This window comes from Gastrolobium bilobum, unplaced genomic scaffold (assembly GCF_033153095.1).
Source record: "Gastrolobium bilobum isolate Gb01-03AN ecotype WA unplaced genomic scaffold, APGP_CSIRO_Gbil_v1 utg1262, whole genome shotgun sequence".
In the NCBI taxonomy this organism is placed as follows: domain Eukaryota; kingdom Viridiplantae; phylum Streptophyta; class Magnoliopsida; order Fabales; family Fabaceae; genus Gastrolobium; species Gastrolobium bilobum.
In genome coordinates this window covers 321,361-347,282 of record NW_026897857.1, presented here as the reverse complement: position 1 = coordinate 347,282, position 25,922 = coordinate 321,361, and the positions used below count along the sequence as shown (strand labels likewise).

The following is a 25,922-nucleotide window of genomic DNA, read 5'->3' as shown; positions in this document are numbered from 1 at the left end:
CCTCGAAGGATCATTGCAGCACACAAACACAAAGACAAACAATCAGCAAAAGCTGGTAATCCCAATCCAAAATATAATTCAAATATTTACATAATTATCAAATCAAATATTAATTCCATTATTCATCATATTTATCTTTATTTAAACATAATAATCAAATCAAATATTAATTTCATTATTCATTATATTTATCTTTATTTAGTTCACTAGTGGGAAGAGAACCATGGTAAACTCTATCAGTCTATCCTGTGACCCGAGAAACCCTGCCAATGACATATAATCAAATTTGGCCATCATCAAAACATCTCTTCCTAGTGTGCACACCTCTTTCCAAAGTTGCTACTAGTACCCCGGGATACCCTGCCAGATACCACTTTGAGAAAAATGGATAACATCTTTTCACATCATATAAATATCGAAGGCATAAAGTCCAAAGGTTGTGTTTATCACTTTAGGAGGTATCATCCCAAACACTATCTTCCCATTATTAATTAATCACAATCACACATAATTTCAAATTCAATCATAAATCACATGTTTGGAAAGTTTTTCATAATCATAATATCCACATTTATTCGCATATAATTTTTATATCATTTAATCAAATATTGTAAATTATTCATCATCTATTTATTCCCAAAATAATAATCCTATTATTTTTCCAATAAAGTTTCCAAAAACACTCTAAATATCACATGTAGTAATTTAAATTTTAAAAATTACCTATGATATCCTAAGGATCATGATATACAATTTTTCATACAAAACTAATCTAAGATCACCTAGGGATTAGAATTACCTGGTCTCCGTGATTAATGAATTCTTTGGAAGAGAAGAAATAATAATTCAAAATAAAATAAAATTTTAATTAAGAAGAAAGAGAAGAAGAGAATATGAGAAGAAGAGAAGAGAAATGGAGAGATGTTGGGAATTAGAAATGATTTGGTTTTGTTAGACTATGCGCTTTGTTGCAAATGTTTCCTTAAAGAATTTGTTTCCCTTTTTTTCCTATAAGCATTTGTTTCCTTTTTCTTCTTAGAATTTCTTTCCTCTTTCTTCCTAGAATTATTTGTTTCCTTTTCCTCTTAGGATTTCTTTCTTTTTAGTTTTCTTATGGGCTTATGATAGGATATTGTTGATTTATGGTTGACTCATGACTGACTTATAGGATGATGCTGACTCATCCTAATCCAAAGCATTTAATATTATAATACTCATAGGGATAAATATAATTTTACTAGTATTATTTTTCTCTGGATTATCACAATTGATATAACTTATTATTACAAAATAATTATTTACATTACCAATTAAATAATAATCAATATTAACGACAATCAATATCCATCACTTCATACTAGACCCAATATATCTAACTTCATATAATATACATAAAGATATACTTAATTTATTATACTATTTTTTATTGCTATGATTACTAATTTTATTATACTAAATTTACTATACTTAATTTATTAATTTGCACGTGGCTGAGGACATGGTTGGATACACTGTTGTGGCATTTGATCTTGTGATCACATCTTTCTTCTTACTTTTCAATGATATTATATTATTTTTTATGAACACAATTCCCAAATTGGACCTTTTTTTAGTCGGGGAACTTGTCTAATCAGCATTTGAGTATTTAACAATCTGAATGTGATCTTTATCTTCATAAATAAAGCATTTTCTCGGAGCTCCTTTTACATATTTTAAGGTACGAAACATGACATCACAATGTTCACAACAAGGTGAATTGACGAATTGACTTACAACACTAATTTGCTGACTGGATTAGTATCAGAGTCATTTAGAGTTTTATGTAATTGAATCAGTTATTTCAAGTAGAAGGAGAGTGTTCACCTGTGTGTGTTGTCTTTTATTATTTTCCATTATTGAAAGTATCATTTGTTTCTCTGAGTCTGTGTTGTTTGAGTCTTCAATTGAGTTTTCTGTGTAAGGAAAAAGTCTTCCACTGTTTAGTGTTAATCTGATAAATTGGGTTCCATCACAGTACAACCTTTTTTTTTAAGTTATTCCTTTTTTTCCTATCGCATACTGATTTAATACACCTAAATGACTGCTTATTGTTCTGAATATTTCTAAAGGATATATTTTCTGTGTGGAGTAGAATTGTAGCAATAGAAAATTACAAATCAACAAAGTTGTCCATTTTGTCATTAGTTTCTATGACGTGATTCTCAGTAGAAAGTGTTTGGTTTTACTGCAGATTGATAAAAAGGATTTAAAACAATTAGTACCTGTCCATAATTCACATGTGATTGCTCTTTCCCAAGTCTGCCCCAACAACCTGAATGGAGGTCTTTTAACGTAAGTTCTATTTTATTTTTTTCGGTAGTTTTGAAATTTTGGTATACCTGATTTGTTTGTTTGGCACAAGTATTTTAATTATGTTTGAATTCTCAATGAAGGCCACTTGATCTTTGTGATACGAATGCATCGAACCCTGATGTCCTAGCCCTTGGGTATCAAGGTTCTCATGCTGGTGGTTTGGCATTATCAAATCAAGGTTCTGTACCATCAATACTTCCTAATACCGGGGTTAATTCTTCACTACCAGGGTCTTCTGGTATGGTTCTTGGCAATAACTTAACATCACCATCTGGTACACTTTCCCCCTCTGTCAGGTATGCGCTTTTTATTGCTGGAGATTCTTGCTTTGCAATTAAATTTGCATTAACGTCTTTTGCTTTTCTACTCTCGATTGATGCATTTCTTTTTAGGGATACTAGATATGGGGTTCCAAGAAATTCACCTTTATCAGTGGAAGAGCAGCAGAGAATACAACAATATAATCAGATGTTATCTGGAAGAAACGTCCAGCAGTCTAGCATGTCGTTATCAGGGACTCTTTCTGGAAGTGATCGTGGAGTTCGTATGCTGCCTGGTGGAAATGGTATGGGCTTGATGGGTGGAATTAGTAGAAGCATGGCGAAGTGTAGACCAGGGTTACAAGGAATGGCATCGCCATCTATGCTTAATTCTGGAAGCATGCATCCCTCTAGTATGATAGGGGTGCCAAGCACTGTAAATATGCAGTCTGGAGTTGGTTCTGGACAAGGCAACTCAATGTTGAGACCTCATGAGGCTATACATATGATGAGGGTGAGAAATGTTACTGTTTCATCTTTTTATGATTTAATTGATTGTATAAATTTTGTTTAGTGTGTTTGAGTCTTATCATGTGTACACAAGCTTATATTCAAATTGCTAGAGTTTTAGCTGAAAATCCATTTTTGTATAAAAACTTAGCGGAAATGTCAAAAAAAGAATTAAAAAGATGTGCATAGTTGGAATTTCCACTTGTGGCTAAGAAACTTTTTTTCCAACCAACTCAGCATCCTAGTTTTAACTATGTCTGCAATACCTCACTTGGACTCTGTTAGGAGATTGGTTTATTTGTTAACATTTACTGCGATCATATTTCATTTCAATTTGATGATTTTCCCCATTGCAATTAGCCTGGCCATAACCCAGATCATCAAAGGCAAATGATGGTTCCAGAGCTTCAGAAGCAGGTCACCCAAGGGAACAGTCAAGGTATTCCTGCTCTCTCTGGAATGAGTTCTGCCTTTGGTAACCAGACAACTCCATCACCTGTTCAGCCTTATCAAGGACATACCCAGCTGCCACACCAACTGTCCCAGCAGCAGTCCCATCACAGCAATCCTCATTCTCATCTCCAAGGTTCGAATCATGCTACAAATTCACAGCAACAAGCCTATGCAGTCCGATTGGCAAAGGAAAGGCAAATGCAGCAACAGCAGCGATATATGCAGCAACAGAAGCAGTTTGCTGCATCAAATGCACTGATGCCACATGTCCAGGCACAGTCTCAACTTCCCATATCATCATCACCATTGCAAAACAGTTCCCAGGTTCAACCACAAAATTCATCCCAGCAAGGACCTCTTTCACCTGTAACACCATCATCTCCTTTGACTCCTATGTCATCTCTGCACCAACAGCAGAAACTTCACCACCCACAACATGGGTTCAGCAGGAAGCCCACTGCTAGTGTGTTGACCAATCAAGCAGCAAAGCAACGGCAACGACAGCCACCACAGCAGCAGTTTCAACAGCCTGGTAGGAAGCATCCTAATCAGCAGCATAGTGGACAGTCTCAACAGCATGCTAACCTTCTAAAGGGAATTGGAAGAGGAGGAAACATGATGGTCCATCAGAACCTCTCTGGGGATCCTTCTCTTCTAAATGGACTCTCCACACCTTTGGGAAGTCAAACTGCTGAAAAAGGGGACCAAATGATGCACATGATGCAAGGACAAAATATATATCCTGGATCTGGTTTAAACCCAAATCAAACATCAAAGCCATTGAGTCATGTCCATTCTTCAAACCATTCACAATTGCAACAGAAGCTAAATTCTGGATCGCCAACCACTTCATCAAAGCAACTTCAGATTCCTTCTGATACTAGTGCTCAAGGACAGGTTTCGCAAGTTTCACCAGGTCATATGTTGTCACCTCCACAGCCAGCTGTTATTGCTTCTAACCACCATCAGTTGCAGCTACAGTCTCAGCATCCGTCTAAGAAAATTAATCAAAATCAATCATATGTTCAGAGAATGTTGCCAAAAAACCGTCAGGTGAATTCCGAGTCACCAAGCAAGTCTCAATCTGATCCAACTCAAGATGATCAACAGCCTGCGTGTAGTGCTTCTCTGGTCAGTACTAGTGCTACAATGACTCAAGGTTGTATGGATTCAACTAGTATGGTACCAGTTGTTACTACTGTGTCTTCTCAGTGGAAAACATCAGAATCACCTTTTGATTCCAATACGAACAATCAAGCCCCTCAAGTGAGCTCCTTGGGGAGTGCACCTGTTGGGAATCCCACTGGAAATGAGCCCCCAACAATTAGTCAAGGGTTAGGCCCAAGATCATTTAGCTCGACTTCTCATGTACATAATTCTGGGATGCAGTTGCAGCAGCAGCAGCGGCAACAACCTCTTCAACAGTCATCATCACAACCCATTCTATCTCAGCAGCCATATAAGGCACCAGAGCAGCATGAGCAGCAGCAACAGGAGCCCGAACAACATTCTCCCAAAGATCTTACTTTAGAACATAAACCCCAGCTGCATGAGAAGCATCTGCAATCCGAGCAGGGCAGTTTGTTTATCCAGGCGCCTAATTCTCAAGTGGAATAATGCGTTCTAACAGATGGAGCAGCCATGTGTGCTTGGTTCTGTCATAATGGAGTCTGCATGCCGTTTCGACAGCAGTGTACAGGTATTTCTATCTGTTTTTCCTTGTATATGTACAAATATAGCGACCATTGAATTACTTATTTGTTTGTTTCTTAGAGGGCAGGGTCATGCCATTTTTGTACTGCAGGCATATGAAACACTTACATTGCATGCATCATACAGGGTTCTCTAAACTGGTGTTGACATTAGAGGAAAGCTTTTCTTCTCAATGGTCATATAAGTAATTAATATTGACTTTGTTCACAATGGATGCAGATTGTTATTTGAATTTTATTGCTCTGCAATACTTTTATGTTGAATGGTAATGAGAAAGGAATAAAGAGGCAGGCTAGGTTTCATTTTAGACCATGACCTAGAATCCACTACATAGGAACTCTAGAATTTACTGGGAAGCAGGCAAGTATACTGAATAATATCGATAGGCCAAAAGTACTCATGGAATGTCTGGAATGATATTTGTCTGTTAGGAGGATACCTTATCCTCTATTGTTTTAATTTTTTTTAAGTTTTAAGTTTGTATCTCACTTTACACATAGCAGGAGGCCCTTTTAGGTAAACATTTTGTTTGACCTTTCATAATCCATGCATTAAGCACACAGGACTCTACAGTATTCACCTAAAATGACTTTAAAAGAACCCGGTAAAATTAATAAGAATATTGCTAATACAAAGTAAAAGAAAGTGGTAGAAAGAGAGAAAATGTTGAAAGAGAGGATGGTTGAGAGAGAAACTCTCAATCTTTCTGTTTTCCTAGCCTTCAGAACATTAAATGAGAGTCTTTTATAGGTACAACTAATAGCTAACCATCTGAATAACTAACTTTCTGACTCAGACAACAACTAATACAATTGTGACAGCAGCAGTAACTGCATGTGTTACTAATTCCCCCCTCAAACTAGGTCAATGGAGTAATGTTATATTGGTCCAAGACCCTTTGTTTGTCCCGCAAGTCACAAAATCTGGAAGTAGAGAGAGGCTTAATGAGGATGTCTGCTGGTTGATCTTGACCTGTGACATGGCGGACTACAAGGCTCTTATTAATGACTTTATCCCTAACAAAAAATAAGTCCAGTTCCTTATGCTTCATACGGGAGTGCAGCACAGGGTTGAGTAAGGGAGACTGCTGAGCAATGTTGTTAAAATCACGATTTTAATTGTAGGATCGTTCGATCCTACATTTTTTGGTGCCATAGCGTTCAGATCGGAAGAAAGTCGTTTTCTGATAGAATCAGGTAGGATTGACTTGCTAATGGTTAAAGTACCCTTAAGGTACCTTAGAAATCTTTTGACCTCCTAGTGCTCGTCAAGAGACTCTGAAAGAAACTGTCAGACCTTATTAATGCCATGACTGATTTCTGGTCTGGTCAAAGTAGCATACTGCAGAGGACCATAATTAGCACAATGCTTAGTCAGTTTGCATCCTCTATTCTTTGTTTGCACTATGGAAGTTCCCTTTGCATCTTCCATGTTGGCTTTGTTATATAGATCACGAATGTACTTGCTTTAGAGAATACTGCCACGTTAGGCTTAGGCATGTGCTTGACTTTTAACTCCCAAAAAATAATCCAAGGTCCCAAGCTGCTTCAGAGCAAAGATAGAGTTTAAGTTGGTGATGAGTTGTTGAACCAGCTGTGGTGGGTAGAGGCTAAATCTGGATTCCTTTGGTAGCACCACCCTTGGTTGATACAGCAATCGTCCTCCCACCAGGCTAAATCCTTCATGGGACTGAGGGTCCAACACCAACTCCTGGACCACAACCTTCAGCTTAGGATCTGCCTGAACTTCCTTCTCCAAGTCAGCTATGCTGCCCCATTCAGTTTGGGTAACCAAAGTCATCTGCATAATGCGTGAGAGAGCATCCGTGACTTTATTTTCCTTCCCAAGTTGATATACAATCTCAAAATCAAATCCTAAGAGCTTCGAAGTCCACTTTTGCTGTTACTCAGTCAACATTGATTGTTCTGATAAAAACTTAAAGCTCTTTTGACCAGTTTTCACCTTAAAGTGCTTGCCCATCAGATATTGCCGCCATTTTTGTATAGCAAACACTGTCGCCATAAGCTCCTTCTCATAGACAGATTTAGCCATTACCCTTTGAGAGAACCCTTGGCTAACAAATGCCACTGGTCTGTCTCCTTGCATGTGGACCGCCCCTATTCCCCTTCCGGAAGCGTCGGTACAAACTGTAAACTCTTTGGAGAAGTCCGGTAAGGCCAAAACCGGAACTTCATTCATCAATTTTTTCAGATTCTCAAAGGCCAGTTGTGCTTCCTCACTCCATTTAAATTTATCCTTCCTCGATAGCTCGGTAAGGGGTTTGGCAACCTTACCATAACCCTTCACAAGTATGGCAGCCTTACTATAATCCTTCACAAACTTAGTTGTTCCGCATGCTCCTGTTTATCCTTGCTGTAAATTAAAACATCATCCAAAAACCAGTACAAATTTCCTAAAAAATGGGCGCAACGCATCATTCATCAGTGCCTGGAAGGTAGCAGGAGCGTTGGTGAGGCCAAAAGGAAACACCAAGTACTCATAATGGCCTTCATGGGTCTTGAAAGTCGTTTTAGGCACATCTTCCCTCTTCCTAATTTGGTGATACCCAGATTTTAAATCTAACTTAGAAAAAATTACATAACCCCCCAATTCAGCTAACAATTCATCAATTACAAGTAAGCGAAATTTGTTGGGGATTGTACATTTATTTAATGCCAATCTACACATACTCTCCAACTCCTATCTTTTTTTTTTTTTCTTTTTACAAGAATTACCAGACTTGCATAAGGGCTTATGCTATGTCTAATCATGCCTTGACTCAACAGATCATCGACTAATTTCTCTATCTCAGTCTTTTCATAGAAGGGATATGGATGAGAATTAATGACCACACTACCTGGCTTGAGAGTAATCATGTGGTCACAGCTCCTCTCCGATGGCAAAACCATTGACACTTGAAAGAGGTCTTCATACTCCTCTAAATGTGTTATCAGACCCAGCCCGAGCATCAACCTGGTCGGGGTACTGGGTCACTGGTCCGACCGGTTAACCCGGATATATATATATATATATATATATATATATATATATATATATATATATATTTTTTCTTTTTTATAAAACAATGTTTTATTTTAAATAATTGATACTTAAAATAGAGAATAGTATTTTAATAATGAAAAGGAAAAATACTAATTATTTGAACTCATCGTATATTTTCAAATATTTTTATGGTAGACGTCCTTGCCTTATTCTTATATGCCAATCAAAACTTGGGTACAACTAATATCTTACAATAAAAAGTTGCAAGGACATATGCTAACGTATTAATAATAAAATTTGTTAAACAAAAAAAAATTACGAGTTTACGTTATCTCCAATTTTGTAGAATAATTATTTTTATTTAAATAAAATGATTTAATGAAAAGAAATAAATGTTTTGTTAAGTTTATTCTCTTTCTGATGTATCACGTGAGCTACTTTTTGGAGTAGAGAAAAGGACACGCAGTTCTAGAGAGTAGAGAAGAAAGAGCCAAAATGAACCAAAATGTCTCGACCTCAAATGTGTCTTCTTTTTTTCTCTCTCTTTGACCAATAAGAGCAGTATCTTTTCGGTGTGATAGGCATCAGAGAAGGGAAAAATGGGTAACAAAGAAAAGCATAGGGTTTTTGTTTTCTCTTCTCATCTTCCACATTTTTTCTTACAAGATCGTCACCAGAGATCTTGGTTTCAGTTTAAATGGTTGTTCTGAATTTTCATTGTCTTCTGCCGCTCGCTTTTTTACCGAAAAGGCTGAGAACAAAGAAGGCGACAACCAGCACCGACGACGGCGAGAACAGAGCAGAAAATCGTGCTTAGCAGAGAAGAGAGAAGGTGACGGCAATCCCTTCTAATATGCCGGGTCACCAGAACCCAGGTCGGTCCGGGTTTGATAACATTACCTCTAATAATGCCTCTAGCTCCTTCCACCCTTGATTGTTGCCTTCCAACTGGATTCTTCTCGATTCCACCAAAAAACCTTCGTCGTTATGTTGCAACGCTTTCACAATGGACTTGTATGACGCCATTGTTCTGGACAATGAAGCGTCTCTCGTGATGACAACTTATTTTCTTTCCTGATCGTATTTCAACATCATTTCCTTAAAAGTTCACCTTGACTTCAACCAACCCTCTAAAGCCATGACAACCCCAAAATGATGTCCCGTCCTCCCAAATCAAAAATATGAAGATCTTGACAAATCTTTTGCCCCTGGATGTTTATTCCAAGCCTTGGACAAACCCCTTGGCAAGAAACCCGATGTCGGTCCCCCACTTCCACTAGATACTTAGGTGTGTCTTCCATCTTCAGCTTTAGTCGCGTTGCTATCTCCCTCCCAATAAAGTTGTAAGAGGCACCACAATTGATTAGCACCACCACTCGCTCTTCGTTCACCTTTCCCCACAAACGCATAGTTTGGCTCGAGGTGAGACCCATTAGGCTTTGCATGGACAACTGCACAGCCACTGCTACTTCCCCGTCATCTACCACCGCCTCTGTCGCTATGTTTTCCTCGATCTGGGTTTCTTCCCTTTCGTCTTCTTTGTCGATTATCACCAACCGAAGCTGTCAAACTTGACAATGGCATGGTTGTCAAACTCGCGAGTAAACTCGCTAACTCGAACGAGTTTACGCTTCTGGTCACCCTTAACGTTCCCGTTTCACTGCAAACTCTCTTTTGGCACTCAAACAGAAGAAGCGCTGTGTTTTTTGGCAAACTCGTAAACTCTTACGAGTTTAACAATTTCAAGGAAATGGAGAAAAACCCATCGTATAAATGGGTTTTTTAACACAAAAAATCCTAATACCTGGTTTCAGCCGCCAACTCCTTGCTCAGTGAGAGATGATGTCGCGCGACTCCTACTCCACCGTCTTCCCGACGTGCTTCGTCGTCGTCCTTCCGCTTCTCCACTTTCTTCTCTTCCAATTTCTCCATGGAGGATTTGGGAGCCCTGGAGTCATGCGAGGTGGCTGATTTGGACGAGTTCATGAAGCGCTTGAACTTGATGGTCTCCTCCAACAAAGATTCTCAGCATCACAAGCAAGCTGATGATGCTCCACCACCACCTCAATCTCTTCTCGACTTTGTTTCGTTTCTGTTTTTTTTTGCCTCTGTTTCTTTTTTTCTTTTTTTTTTGTGCCTCTGTTTCTCGATTCATTTAAAACTTTTTTCTCTCTAAAATATGCACAGTATATTATTAGTAAGGAATCATGTTTATTACTTTATTCAATTGTATTAATAATTATATGAAATTTGAATGTAAAATATTTTACACTTATAATACATAAAAGTTAAATTTAACATTATGTATCTATATTAATAACTCATTTTTTATTTAAAAATCAATTGTGATATTAAAATAAAACATATTTGATGTTAAATTTTAGGGGCAGGTTATATTTACAAACTTTTTTGTTTACAAACTCTTACAAACTGCACTATATTCTTCCGGGAGAATACAAACTTTTACGAACTACACTATGTTCTCCCGAGAGAATATAGTGTAATTTGTAAAAAAATTCAAAAAAGTTTGTAAACGAATCCTGTTCCTAAATTTTAAGTAAAAAAATTTAATATAACTAACATAACTCTGAATATGGATTTTAAGTAAAACATTTGATATTTTGTTTAGGATTTTGATCTTTTGTGCTATGACTTTATGTGTTTGAGACATTATGTGATTATGACTATTGTTGTATGACATTATTTTGCTAGTTGGTTGAATTAAATTTGCTTATTACATTACTTTATATGCATATAAATATATATAAATATAATTTGTATCTTGTGTTACGATTCTACGATCCATGTTACGATTCTGCGATTTACGATTTTGGTTCACCCTTCCGAGTTTGAGTAGACTCTCGAGTTTGACAACCTTGGACAATGGTGTCCAGGGCTCCATCACTCGTCGCACTTGAAGCAGAGACCGAGGCGAGAACGTTCCTATAACTCTGCCTGAGTCAGTCGACGGCCATCACCACCTCCAACAACAGTCACTTGGCTCTCAGCATTTTGCGGCTTAGTCATACTTTGAGAACTTTGGGGATTAGGGTTTGTTGTCTATTTGTGTGCATTTTGGTCCCTTCATCGTTTGTGGGCCTGGAGTTATTAGGTTTCTATTATTTTGGGTCCAACTGGACTTACCTAGGCTTGAGCCCAATCCCAATCCTGGCTTCTTCACCCCCTCCGTCATCCAAGCCTGATTCTGACTTTCGATTTTCAACGCCATTTTCATCATTTCACTTGGCCGAATCATGGGATGCATCAACAGTTCCTCCCTCACATTGTCGCAAAGCCCATTTAGCCATACTCCTTTCAACAGCTCCTCGTCCTCGTATCTCAGGGGCTCACCACCCTCTCAAACTCCTTTCAAAACTGTGTCACGGTGCCGGTTTGTCGCAGAGTGAGCAACGAACGTAGTAGGTTATCTACCACTTCCGGTTGGAATCAACTAAGAAGCTCCGATTGAAAGTTTTCCTAAGTGGCGTTTTTGGTGTTAATCTCCCACCACTGGAACCAATTGAGAGCCTCACTTTCTAACACCACCAAAACAGCCGCCACCTTCTTGTCGTCTCTTACTCCATTGATTAGGAAGTAGCGTTCCACTTTGTTCAACCATCCATAAGCATTTATGCCATCGAATATGGGTAATTCTAGTCGTCGTCCATGGGATTCCATGCGTCGGATTCGCCCCTGGTTCCCATCAACTCCACCATCCGACCCCTGAGAACCCCCACCAAGATTTCCTCTATTCTTCCTTCGATCTTCGTCTTCCAGATTTTCGTTCTGAGTGTTCTGAAGAACCATATCCAACCTCCTGAGGATCTCCATCTAACCTTCTTCCGTCCTCCTCACCCTCGCAACCAATTCTTCGTATTGAGCCTCCATACTTCACGTTACCACCATCCATAGAGCTCCCAGATCGAAGCTCAGATACCAGTTGTAACAGTAAGTCAGAACTCAAGGAAAATGAAAGTAAAATATGGTCTCTGTATTGATTTTTTAGCAACGTTTACAATCTGTTCTGAGCTTACAGTCAAAATGAAACAAAATGGAAATGGAAATTAAAACAAGAGACAGTGAGATAGCTACAACCCAGAGCTTTTAGGAGAGGCTGGCTCCCTCTTAAGTTCCAAGTCCCAAATTCACTAGGCTCCAGAATGCCCTTCCCATTTCTCACCCCCCCTGCTAATAACAATCTCTTCATTTGCATCCTGCGTGACTCCCTCAACGGTTGAGGCTCAACCGAATTGCTTCCCATTTCCCTTGCTGACTCAGCACAATTAGTTATGAGCTGAGATTCTCTACTTTTATTCCCCTTCCTCCTTACATACACCTGCCCAAACTTCTTATGTGGCAAGTTGGTGACAGTATATTTCAAGCCAAGCAATTGAGCCGAACATTTCAAGTATTCTTTCTTCTTCATAATATTATTTTCTTAACAATGTGATACAAAATATAGTTCCAATGGTCTGTTTTATACTAGTAATTAGATCACATAGTAGTGTAGTATTATAAGTGCAAGCCCAAGCCCACTAATACAATAAGACTACTAACCCTAATTAAATAAGAAAATAAATCTGGAAATATCATCAATAGAAAGTAACTCCTAAGTTTGCTTTCTCAATGAGATGATTAATTGATCCCGCAATATATTCTAAAAATCATGCAAGACATTCTAAATTATTCAGAGATACAATAAAGACGTATAGAAATATTTTGTAAATACAATAAAGATGTCCCATTTATACAATAAAGCTTTTGGTAGAGTTCCCGAGAACCAACTGTCCCAAATGGTTATATTACATCTCTTGACAACATGTTTCCTCATGCAAGATTTGGGCTTGATGCGTGTACAATGTATTGGCTCATTTTTACCATGTGTGTTCTTGTTTACCATGTGGTGAAATTTAACTATGAACCTACTCATTTTTACCATGTGCTTATATTTGACTTATATTAAAAAGACTCTGAACATTAAGGATCAAATTCTTGACCACTTGATTAAGGAGGCTTTGATATCATGTCACAAACCAAACCTCACAAAAGCTTAAGCTATGAAATGAAGGCATATAGATGATTCTATTACATCTCGTGTTTAAATTGGTTAATGATATATGTTCTGATGCAAGGAAATTCTGGTGTGTCTTATACCTATGTAAATCAATTGTCTTGGCTAACATGTATGTTGAGGTCTGATCCCTGTTAATTTTCTCATGAATAATATCCAGTGATGATAGTGTTATTAAGTGTTGCCTAAGTTGCAAGTTTCTTAAGAATTGGGCATCATATTGGTCTTGTATATGTGTATCTGATGCAAGGAAATTCTGGTGTGTCTTATACCTATGTAAATCAATTGTCTTGGCTAACATGTATGTTGAGGTCTGATCCCTGTTAATTTTCTCATGAATAATATCCAGTGATGATAGTGTTATTAAGTGTTGCCTAAGTTGCAAGTTTCTTAAGAATTGGGCATCATATTGGTCTTGTATATGTGTATCTGACCTTTTGCTGGATATAATTTTCTATTTTTCATACTAGAATGAAAAAATAAAATAAAATAAAATAAAGACCTCATTTATGTCATGGGGTTTTGTGCAGATGAAGCTGGTTTTCATGATGGCTGGAAATAGGGAAGCAGATATCCATTATTTCTGTGCAGGTCCTGTTAAAATATTAACCAAAGTTACATAGGCAGGCATGCATCATTACTTATTTTGTTCTTGTTTTGCAAGTCTTGTACATTACCGCTGTTCTTAGAAGGTCCCCCTTCATCCTCCAATTTTCTTTTTAGGAAAGAGAAGAATATAGATGTTTTGTATAGGGTTGTCTCTTATTTCCCTTGTCCTTTTCGCTTTTGCCTTGTATTACCTTCTCATGTGCAGAGGAACATTTCCTTTTTGTTCTACTAGATTAGTGGATGTTTTATTACCCTTTAGATAATTGGATAGAAATCATTTTTTGAGGCGAAAGCCGATTGAAGGTTTTGTGAATACAAGTTTACTGCTGTTTGAACCAGCCAATGATGTAGTTTTTCATCTTGGTACTACCATCTGCACATGTGGAATTTTCCAAAATGGTAATCATTTTAAGTTTCTGAAATGCGTACAGTCTGATCCTTTTATCCTTATGTGTATGAGCGAACAGTATTCAAATTTTCAGTATAAAATGCTTATAGTTAGAAGCTTTTGCCTTTTAGAACCATTATCATGACTTGGGATATGAATACAGGAATGGTGATTTTAGGCCTTATTATTTCAAAAGGTGTCATTACAATGTAACTGTTTCTAGTTTATGCTTCTTTGTGCTTAGATGGAGCTGATGCTTTGTATTCTTGCGGATAGTATTATGCTCTGATGAAACAATTTCATTTTGTGAAGTTTGTTTTATTCCAGAAGACATAGTTACCCTTTCATTTGTTACCACTTATCAGAATGTATTTTCTTTGTTGTATTAAAAAAATAAATGAGTTGTTGAAGTATCTGCATTGACCGGAGAACTCCATTTCTGTTGGATGTAGAGACTGCCCATCTAGTCAATGTGATGAGTCATGTTGCTCGCTTTACAGGATCTATGTTGAGTATATTTATCAACCACGCTGGAATTCCTTAATTGATTGAGATTAATGATTTCCATTTTAAGTATTTTAAAGATTTAAATGTTGTTTCCAGTACTAACATTATTTTTGATAAGAAGTACTAATCAATGCTGATATGTATTCCAAGCTGTGAATCCCATTGAATATTATAGTCTACATGTTTAGTGTCACTGTTTTTCAACAGCTGATTTAGGTGGTAAATGTTTAAAGAAGGACGCGCTTTACATATTTACTCTTCATATTATGTTACTTTTCACTTTATACCAAGGCGTTTTATGCTTTATTAAGTTGATGATCAGTTTGTATAACTTTCCATGTTTTGTATATGAGCCCATTAATTAAGGTTTTTAATCTCGTTTGACCAAGAATTGGTAGGAACTTAGCTCTTATTAGCCCAACATTGGTGTTTGCTTGACGAAACTTCAATCATAACATTATCTTGGGGTAATGGTGAAGTGGGGGGAGGAATTAGGGTAGACGGTGGTACATCAAAACTCTTCAAGTTTTTAGTTGTAAGTATATCTTTATTTTTTATAAAAGTTATAAGGAAGAATATTGTTGTATTTTTGCCTCCCCTACAAATATTTTAAGCTCGAGGATGTTTTAGTCATTTTACAATTATCCCCTTCTTCATATGAAGAATAGTGAATTATGGCTGAGTTTTTCAGCCCTACCTTCCTCAATTGCAGGGGAGAGACGAGATATATCTGCACGCCTTATTCATGGCAACTGTTGTCACTTCTTTTCAAATTTGATTATGTGCTAAAAAACGATGAGATGAGTACAAAAATAGTCAACCGTTTATATTATATTATATATATATATATATATATATATATATATATATATAATGAAAAATAATCTCTCTCTCTATATATATATATATATATATAATGAAAAATAATCTCTATATGTTAGGTTCATTCATGAAAAAATTGGATTGGATTGTTGTAAATGAGTACCGTGGACCTTATCTCACATAACTTCTTCAACAAGTTACAAATGATAGAAACCATAGCTATTCATCTTCAACTAAACTAGTTGGGGTTGGGTCAAGAAAAGATGGAGGGAAAAGAAAAATAAATAAATAAATATTAAAAATAAAATATTTCAATTATTTATTTAGCAAAAATAAAAAACTTAAAAGGCTATAAAAAGATTTAAAAAAAGCAAAAAATATATGAATATATAAGTAATGAAAAGTAAAAAAACAAAAATATAATATGGAGTTATAGTTAATAAAAAATTTAAAAATGAAAAAAAATCCATATTTATATAGTAGTGGAAGAAATTTTCTTTTATATAATATAATGAAGAGAAAAAATAGTACATGTACATTTACTCTTCAAATTTTTAAGTCAATAACAACTTTCATCTTTATTTTCAAGTATTTTTCCTCCTTTTGTAATGCAACTGATTTCACCTAGAATAACTGTCCCAACACAAGTTATATTACGTGGACCTATATTGTCAATCTTCTTAGGTCTATTGCAGCATTATAACTCATATCAAATTGTGTGAAAACTTCGAAAACGCCTTTGTAAGTTTTTTCGTAATCACTTATCCTTTTTTAAAATTTTGAATCATTTATTTTCTTAATTTAAAGTTTTTTTATCACTTATTTCCTTAAATTAGAGGGTAAATAATAAAAAAAATTAAATAAAGATGTAAATGGTTTAAAATTTTGGAAGAAGGATAAGTAATTCTAGAAGAAACTTATAGAGCTTTTTTTAAATTTTCCCCTTAAATAATGAGAATTTTGTATAAGTGATAAAATAAATTTCAAATGGTTCGACAGCAGATTATTAAAAAGGAAATAAAAAAGTAACCTTTTTAAACTTTTTTTAACTTTTGCTAAAATCATTCTGATTCAAACTTTTATACCTTCAAACTATTTTCTTCTCAATAAATATTAGGTCGTTCATCCACCGCCAGAAGTAAAAAATTTCAAAGACTAATTGCATAGCCCATTGACTCTATCTTCAGATTACGACACCTTAACAATATCTCACTAATTCACAGAATAAAACAGATCATGAACAAATTAATTCATTAGCCAGTTATGCAATCAATGAACTTAACTTCAATTTAAAACCTTAAACAACAACAACATAAGGAAACCGTCCCCCTAAACATTTAAAAACCTTAATTTTCCTAAAATCAATTTCGTCACGGAAAGGCCAATTAATTCAATTCCCGTTTCAGTTAAAAAAAAAAAAGTTACAATCCCTCTTGACTTCTTGTTCTATAAATTGGAGTAATTTGGAGCCAATATTTTTCATACAAAACAAAGAAAAACAAGTTAAGGAGTAACTCATATAATACTATGGAGAAAACCACTACTGCTTCAATGCTTTTAGTTCTGATTGTTATGGCAATTCTGAATAGTACTGAGGCTGCAGGGAGAGGTCTCCCCAGAGAAAGAGGGTCATGTGTACAAATCCCAAACTTTTATGTACCCACCTTTCCCATATTTTCCCCCGCCAATTTTTCCTACACCACCAAATAATACTCCTCCGCAATTTTGTTGGTTATTTCCTTGGACTTGTTGGGGCCACAATGGTCACAAAACCACCCAAACTTATAATGATAGTCCTAAAGTTTAAAGTCCACCCAATGCCCCAACTATTCCATGATCAGAGATGGAGCCTACGTGTTATAGATATCACTTTGTGTTAAAGTGATATCAAAATAGTTAAATAAAAAATAACCATTTTCCCAACAAAAAAAGAAATAGCTAAATAAATTTCATGGTTTGTTGGTAGTAATTTTCCGAAGATAGAGTTATCGTTCTCAGGGAATATGGTGAATTATTATTTTTTTTTGTATTTTTCTGAAATAAAGATTCTTAAATTGAAATTTAATTAGTTTTAGAACAAGAAAATTTTTTATAGTCTTTATCAATTATTAAAACTGATCTAAAAAGTAAAGAATTTGTTTATCAATACTAAAGGCTTCTGGGTATATCTCAAATCATGGGTAAAATTTCTTATGTGCATTGTTATTGTTTCTTTAATCTTCATTCGTTTGATACTTTTTTTAACTCAAGAACTCCATGGGAATGGGACTTGAGTATTTCAACAAAAGGAAATTGGGAAATGAACTTTTGTTAAGTGTTAAATGAATTCTTTTGGTTAAGAATAATCGAAGGTATTTTCTGATATAAATTTCTATAAAGATTAAAGAAACTTTGGGAAAAGTCTTTCTTGAATCTTATTGTTGTTGAATCTGGAAAACTTCAGCTAAATTTGCCGTAGTAACTCAGAAACTGAGATAAAGTAGCTAGATAAAGTTGCTATAGCAATGTACGATTTTGCAGGAATGCAAATATTTTCTGTTACCCATGATTTGAGATATACCCAGAAGCCTTTAGTATTGATAAACCAATTCTTTACTTTTAGATCAGTTTTAATCATTGTTGTTAAAATCTCGATTTATCACTACGATTTTACGTTTTTACGATTTTTTGTCATCAAAACGATTTTACTAATATTCCAAACGCTTTCACGTTTTTACGATTTTTTTACATTATGATTTTACGGTTTATGATTTTTTAATCATCTTCCGATCTTACTTAAGATCTCGATTTTAACAACATTGGTTTTAATAATTGATAAAGACTAAAAAAAAAATTCTTGTTCTAAAACCAATTAAATTTCAATTCAAGAATCCTTATTTCAGAAAAATACAAAGAAAAATAATTCACCCTGTTCCCTGAGAACGATAACTCTATCTTCGGAAATTTACTACCAATAAAATGGCGTCGTTGCCGGGGAACGGTGTTTGATTTTATTTTCCTTTTGTGATTCTGTTTTAGAATTCTTAATTTTTTTTTCTTTTTCACATATTTTTCTTGTTATCTGCTAACTCCAATTTTAAGATCCTACTAGATTCTTGCAGAATTCAATTCTAATTACAATAACCAGCAAATTACACATATTTGATGCTGAATTCTTGAAAATGGCAGAATCGAACAATGAATCTGTTAATGGAGAAAACAACAATGGCAATGGGAATGGCAACCATGCTCTAGTTATGGTGGATGAAGAGCTTCCCATTGTTGAATATGCTATTCCATCACTTGATGGGGTGATTCCTAGTATAGTCCAGCCAGGAGTGGAAGGGAATTTTGATCTCAAACCAGGAATGACACAGCTGCTGCAATCCATGACTCAATATCATGGATTACCCAAGGAAGACACTCACAAGCACATCACAAAATTCGTGAAAATCTCTGATACTTTTGATGTTCATGGAGTATCCACAGAAGCTATGAGGATGAGACTATTTCCTTTTTCTCTAGCTAGGGCAGCAGAAGAATGGATCGAAGATCTGCCTGCGCAGTCCATCACCACATGGAAGGAGCTTGGGGAAACCTTCCTTATGCGGTTTTTCCCACTCACAAAGGTGTGTGATTTGAGGGATGACATCACAGGGTTTAGACAGTATGTTGATGAGTCAATCCATGAGAGCCGAACTAGGTTCAAGGGGTTGATCAGAAGGTGTCCTACACATGGTCTTCCTAAGTGGGCAACCATTCAAATTTTCTATAGAGGATTGAGTCACCAAGGCAAAACTCATTTGGATTCTACTGCCAACGGTGCATTTTGGAAAAGGTATCCAGAGGCTTATGAGACACTTGAGAGAATAAGCCAAAATAGTTGCCAATGGCCTGAACAGAGAGATGAAGCTCCAAAGAAGGCAGTTAGACTTTATGAGGTGAGTGAAGTCACTTCCATGGCAGCTGAGATGGCAGCACTGCATAATACTTTCAAGATTTTAGTCAAGCAAATGGCTGAAACCAAACAGCAGCCACTTGCCCAAGTAGCTGCAGCCACACCAATCTGCTCACTTTGCTATGGTTCCCATTTGTTTGAGGAGTGCCCAAGCAACCCGTCTTCAGCCTTCTATGTTGGTGACTACAATAGAAACTACAATAATAGAGGGAATTACAACCAAGGTAGATGGCAGCAACAAGGTGGAAATTTTGGCCAGAATCAAGGCCTAAATTACCATCAAAATGTTGGAAATAGAAATCAACATCAGTCCTTCCAAGGAGGGCAATAGTCTTATCAGCCAAAAGTTCCTTTTCCACCTAGTTTTAACTCACAAAATCCTCAAGATCAGCAAAGGCAATCTAATGCAGAAACTCAACCTCCTTCAAATGACCAGTGGTCAAATCGAATGTTGCAAAATCGTGAGGCCATGCTTCAAAGTCATGGAGCAATTTTAAAGAGCTTAGAGACACAAATGAGGCAGATTGCATCTTCCCTTAGCAATAGACCAGTGGGGACTCTTCCTAGTGATACTGAAGCACCAAGGAGAGATGGAAAAGAGTTTTGTAAAGCTCTCCATTTGAGAAATGGAAGAGAGGTTGAACAACCATAGCATGTTATTAGGCCTTCTACCTTGAGGAAGTTGACAGAAAAAAATGTTCAACCAAATGAAGAGGCAGAGCATACTGTAATTGAAGTGCAAGATTCAGAAAACGACAAAGAGCAAGGTGATTTGAGCAAAACAGAAAAATCAGCACCTAAAACAAAGGAGCCAACCAAACCTATGCAGAAAAATGAAGGAATTCAACCAATATCAAGGGCAAGGCAAGTTCCATTTCCACAAAGGCTCCAAAAACAAAACCAGGAGCAGCACTTCAAGAGGTTCTTAGACATCCTCAAACAACTCCAGATCAACATTCCATTTGTGGAGGCCCTTCAAAACATGCCAAGCTACATCAAATTCATGAAGGACATCCTATCCAGGAAGAGGAGAATATAGGAGTTTGAGACAGTGGCACTTACTAAAGAATGCAGCAGCATCCTCTCCACCAAAGTACCTCCTAAGTTGGAGGATCCAGGTTCCTTTACAATTCCTTGTCTTATAGGTTATAGGTGTATTGGTAGAGCTTTATGTGATTTAGGCTGTAGCATTAATTTGATGTCTGCTTCCATTTTTAAGCAATTAGGAATAAAATCTGCCCCCACCACATTAACTCTCCAATAGCTGATAGGTCTATTATAGTAGGAAGACCATTTTTAGCTACAGAGGATGCAATGATAGATGTTAGAAAAGGAGAGCTAACAATGAGGGTAAATGATGACACTATGACCTTTAGTGTTTTTAAAGCCATGAAATTTGTGGATGATGATGTTGATGATTGTTCTGCCATAACTGTCATTGATCACTTGGTTACTGCCCATGCTCAAGAAAATCTTGAAATTAATGAATCTGCCATTTTTGAAATTAATGAGGATGTTGCATCTGAACATGATCATGCATGTGCATTCACATCTTATCCTACTAAGTTCTTTGGTGATAAACATTTTGAGTCCCTTGGACTTCTTGAAAGAATCACCAAACCTCTTAAACCGTTCATTATGGAACCACCTGAAGTGGAGTTGAAAGAACTCCCTACTCACCTCAAATATGCTTTTCTGGGAACAGATAACACCTTCCTAGAAATTGTTGCATCTGCCCTCAAAGGCAATGAGGAAATTCAGCTGCTAAATGTGCTTAAAAATCACAACAAAGCAATTGGTTGGACCATGGATGATATTAGAGGCATTAGCCCTTCCTTCTATATGCATAGGAAAAGGCTAATTGATGAAAATAACAGTTCTATTGAGCCTCAAAGAAGGCTCAATCCAACCATGAAAGAAGTGGTAAAAAAGAAAGTAATAAATGGTTGGATGCTGGTGTGATATATCCCATTTGTGAAAGTAGTTGGGTAAGTCCCTTGCATTGTGTCCCTAAAAAGGGAGGTATCTCAGTTGTGCTCAATGAAAACAGTGAGCTTATTCCAACTAAGACCATAACCGGTTGGAGAATTTGTCAGGACTTTAGGAAATTAAATGCAGCCACTAAAAAAGACCATTTCCCCTTACCCTTCATAGATCAAATGCTTGACAAGCTTGCTGGCCAATAATACTTTTGTTTCCTTGATGGGTATTCTGGTTACAGCCAGATACCTTTAGCTCCAGAGGACCAGCACAAAACAACATTCACATGTCCATATGGCATATTTGCATTTAGGAGAATGTCTTTTGGGCTTTGTAATGGCCCTGCCACCTTTCAAAGGTGCATGACTGCCATTTTTAATGACATGATTGATGAGTATGTAGAAGTCTTCATGGATGACTTCTCTGTATTTGGAGACTCATTCGAAAATTTCTTGCTAAATCTGTCTAGGGTCTTATAGAGATGTGAGGAAACTAATTTGGTTTTGAATTGGGAGAAATGCCACTTTATGGTGCAAGAGGGTATAGAGCTAGGCCACAAGGTTTCTAAATCAGGTTTAGAGGTAGACAAGGCTAAGATTGCCCTTATTGAGAAGTTACCACCACCTAGAGATGTCAAGGGAATAAGAAGCTTTTTAGACCATGCTGGGTTTTATAGAAGATTTATAAAGGATTTCTGTATGGTGGCTAAGCTACTGGAGGTGAATAAACCATTCAATTTTGATGAGCCTTGCTTGAAGGCTTTCGAAGAGCTAAAAACCAAACTGATTTCAGCTCCTATAATTGTGGTGCCAGATTAGTCCTTGCCTTTTGAGGTGATGACAGATGCTAGTGAGTGTGCCCTAGGTGTTTTGCTAGGGCAGAGGAAGGAAAAGATTTTCCATTCCATCTATTATGCAAGCAAAGTCTTGCAAGGTGCCCAATTGAATTACACTGTGACTGAGAAAGAACTCCTTGCAGTGATATTTGCATTTGAGAAATTCAGAAGTTATTTGTTTGGAGTAGAGGTGATTGTACACATTGACCATTCTGCAATAAAATATTTAATGAAAAAAAGAAGATAGTAAACCAAGGCTTATTAGATGGATGTTACTCCTATAAGAGTTCCAAGTAAAAATTATAGATAGGAGTGGCACCCAAAATCAAATAGCTGACCATTTATCTAAACTTAAATCTAATAAAACAGAGCAAGATCTTGAACCAATCAGGGTCATGTTCTCTGATGAATCTCTGTTAGCCATAAGCTCTTCAAACACCCCTTGGTATGCTGACTTTGCCAATTACTTGGTAGCAAGTGTGATGCCTGAGGACTTGAATCCGCATCAGAGAAAGAAATTTCTCCATGATGTGCAATTTTATTTTTAGGATGATCCACACTTATTTAAAAAATGTGCAGATCAGATTCTGCGTAAATGTGTACCAGAATGGAGCAAGAGGGAATTCTGCACAGCTGCCATAGTTCCCCATATGGAGGTCATTATGGTGGTGTAAGGACTGCTGGCAAGGTATTGGAAGCTGGCTTTTATTGGCCAAATTTTTTTAAGGATGCATATACAATAGCTAGTAAGTGTGATAGGTGTCAGAGGACTGGCAATATCACACGTAGGAATGAAATGCCTCTAAATCCTATTCTTGAGGTGGAAGTGTTTGATGTGTGGGAGATAGACTTCATTGGTCCCATTCCCCCCTTCAAATGGTAATAAATATATTCTTGTAGCTATAGACTATGTATCCAAGTGGGTGTAGGCAGTAGCCTCTTCCACTAATGACACCAAGATAGTGTGCAAGTTCCTAAAGAGTTATATTTTTACAAGGTTTGGTACACCTAGATGTATAATAAGTGATGGAGGAAGCCACTTCATAAGTAGACAATTTGAAAGTCTCCTGACTAAATATGGTGTCAAACATAGGGTGGCAACACCCTACCACCCACAAACAAGTGGTCAGGTAGAAGTTACTAATAGGGAGATAAAGAAAATTTTAGAGAAGGTAGTTGGTCCTTCTAGAAAGGACTGGTCACTGAAGCTAGAGGACTCCCTGTGGGCATATAGAACAGCTTATAGAACTCCTATAGTTGCTCACCTTATAGACTCATTTTTGGCAAAGCATGTCACTTACTATTGGAGTTGGAATATAAAGCCTGTTGGGCTCTTACAAAGCTAAATATGAACTACAAACAATCTTCTGAGAATAGGTTGCTTCAGTTAATCAACTTAGATGAATTTAAAATGAACTCATATGAAAATGCTAAGTTGTACAAGGAAATAATGAAACGGTGGCATGATAATCTAATTCAGGAAAGATGTTTTGAACCAGGACAAAAAGTTTTGTTGTTTAATTGTAGGCTAAGGCTATTTCCTGGCAAACTAAAATCAAGATGGTCTGGTCCCTTTGAAATTGTAGAAGTTTTTCCACATGGGGCAATAGAGATTCAGTGTGACAAGGATGGTAGAAGGTTCAAGGTGAATGGACAGAGATTAAAAATCTATCAAGGTGAACCAATAACCAGAGACAAGGCAATTGTTCCTCTGGTAGAGCCTTCTTAATCCCTCAATATTTTGCTGCAGTAGTTTTAGTTAGTTAAAGTAGATGTTTGTCTGTTGTATTTTGTTTAAGTCTTCATGAGTCTGTAGTTTGTCACATAGGTGTTGTAGTATAGATGCTACGTAGGAGTCTTGCTAATTTTTTTATCGTCCATGTGTTAGTACTGTCTTCTTAAAGCCAATGAAAATTTGTTCTTTGAAATAAAAAAAGGTAGTTGACTGAAGAGTTGAAATGGTCCAGAATTGTTGAGTGTGAACTATGAGAGTGAGCAAATAATTAAGTTTGGGGTGAGTGACTATTTTAAGTCACACGTGACTTGAATGGAACCAAATTGAGCAAAGAAAGGAAGAAGAATAAAAAAGGAGAGTTTAGCTGAGATGGTGTTATGGGCTCGTGTCCAGGTAATAATAATAATAATAATAATAATAATAATAATAGAGTAATCACACTGTGCGTGAGTTAAAAATATTGGATTTTTTGTTTTTATCTTAAAGTTAACATAAAATGGGGAGGAAGTAGAATTGTTGATCGGGAAATTTCAACTTGATGAGCCCAATGATTCTTTTACGGTGAGTAAAATTACTTGTGCATTGAGTTTCTATAGATTAATTAGGCCCAAATAATAAAACAATTCAGGGGTTTAATGAAATAATTTGGGTCATTCTTGTGTACCAGCCCAATTATATTCAACCCATTTTACTCTGACCCAATTTATTTATTTATTTATTTTAAATCTGATAAGGTCAGAATATTTATTTATTTATTTTTCTCATCTTTCCTCAAATCTTCTTCTTGCCCAATGAGATGCGCACAAATAGTCTCAGCTACTATTTTCAATTATGAAATTAGCTGAATAGGGATTGTAGAAGCTAATATCAACCATTATTGCACCTCTGAAATTGTCTAGTAGATAGTAAAAAGAGGAACTTTTCATAAAGTAATGATGTGACCATACCCTGCTATATATGTTTTTGCCTAGTCTACCCCAATTAAAAAAAACAAAAACACTCTTTCTTCTTCTTTTCGAACTCTTCTCCACCGTCATTTGTACTCCTATTCCTTTTCCTAAATCTTTCACAGACCCATTTCAAACACCAAGGTTAAGCTCCATTTTAATCATCATCGTCTACAGCTGTTTGAGCAAAATCCATTAGTTCATCTATTTTTGTTCGATTTCTCACACCAATAACGCGCTCCCTTCATCAACCTCATCAATCTTTGCTATAATGACCATAATTATGTGATCTTAAATTTGAGGGTGATGATGAGGATCTTATGGTCATAAATAGAATGAGAATGAAATTCTAAGAATTTTGATACCCATATTAAGGGTATTATGCACAGATAAATTTCCATCTGTTAATTTTGACTGCTGACGTAATAACAGTCAGTAGAATAGCTCCAAATTAGCAAATTATAGTTAGAGAGCTAATCTAATGATATAAACATCATGAATTAGGTTAGGATATGATTTGATGAAGATTGATACCCATATTGGGGTATTTTTCAAAAGTCACTTCTGCCAAATATTTTGTACTGCTGTAGCAGCAGCCGGTAGAATCCCGAAACGGGAAAAAGATGAGAAAATGGAAATAAAGACCAATATATGCCTAACAAGTCATAATTAGACCAAAAATGTTAATGTTAAAGTTAGAGTCTTGGGTGTTTCATGGTAAAAATTTGATAACCGTTCAGAGAAAAATTACACCGGGTGTCATTAAATGACAGAAAGTCACTTAATGACATGGCAAAAAT

The 25,922-nt window shown here is 36.4% G+C and overlaps 2 protein-coding genes across 3 annotated transcripts in view; both read left to right on the top strand.

The window, feature by feature from the left end:
- Window positions 1-14,340, top strand: part of LOC133310847 (chromatin modification-related protein EAF1 B-like) — a 32,771-nt gene extending 18,431 nt beyond the window's left edge. The window contains exons 19-23 of one of the 2 annotated variants that reach the window (XM_061511848.1): window positions 2,231-2,331; window positions 2,433-2,648; window positions 2,754-3,126; window positions 3,483-5,274; window positions 13,893-14,340. In XM_061511848.1, coding sequence (XP_061367832.1) covers window positions 2,231-2,331; window positions 2,433-2,648; window positions 2,754-3,126; window positions 3,483-5,192 — 2,400 coding nt within the window. In that variant the 3' untranslated portion in view covers window positions 5,193-5,274; window positions 13,893-14,340. Of the gene's footprint in view, window positions 1-2,230; window positions 2,332-2,432; window positions 2,649-2,744; window positions 3,127-3,482; window positions 5,275-13,892 lie in introns of both variants that reach the window. The other variant, XM_061511847.1, reaches the window with a different exon arrangement.
- A 9,448-nt stretch (window positions 14,341-23,788) lies between these two features.
- On the top strand, window positions 23,789-24,169 carry LOC133310851 (uncharacterized). Its single transcript, XM_061511853.1, has one exon. It carries the CDS (start codon window positions 23,789-23,791, stop codon window positions 24,167-24,169), a length of 381 nt encoding a protein of 126 aa, XP_061367837.1.
- Window positions 24,170-25,922: the final 1,753 nt, after the last annotated feature.

What these genes read in the sequence shown, in the direction of transcription:
- LOC133310851 (XM_061511853.1), top strand. Translation starts at nt 23,789, where the DNA reads ATGAACTACAAACAATCTTCTGAGAATAGGTTGCTTCAGTTAATCAAC.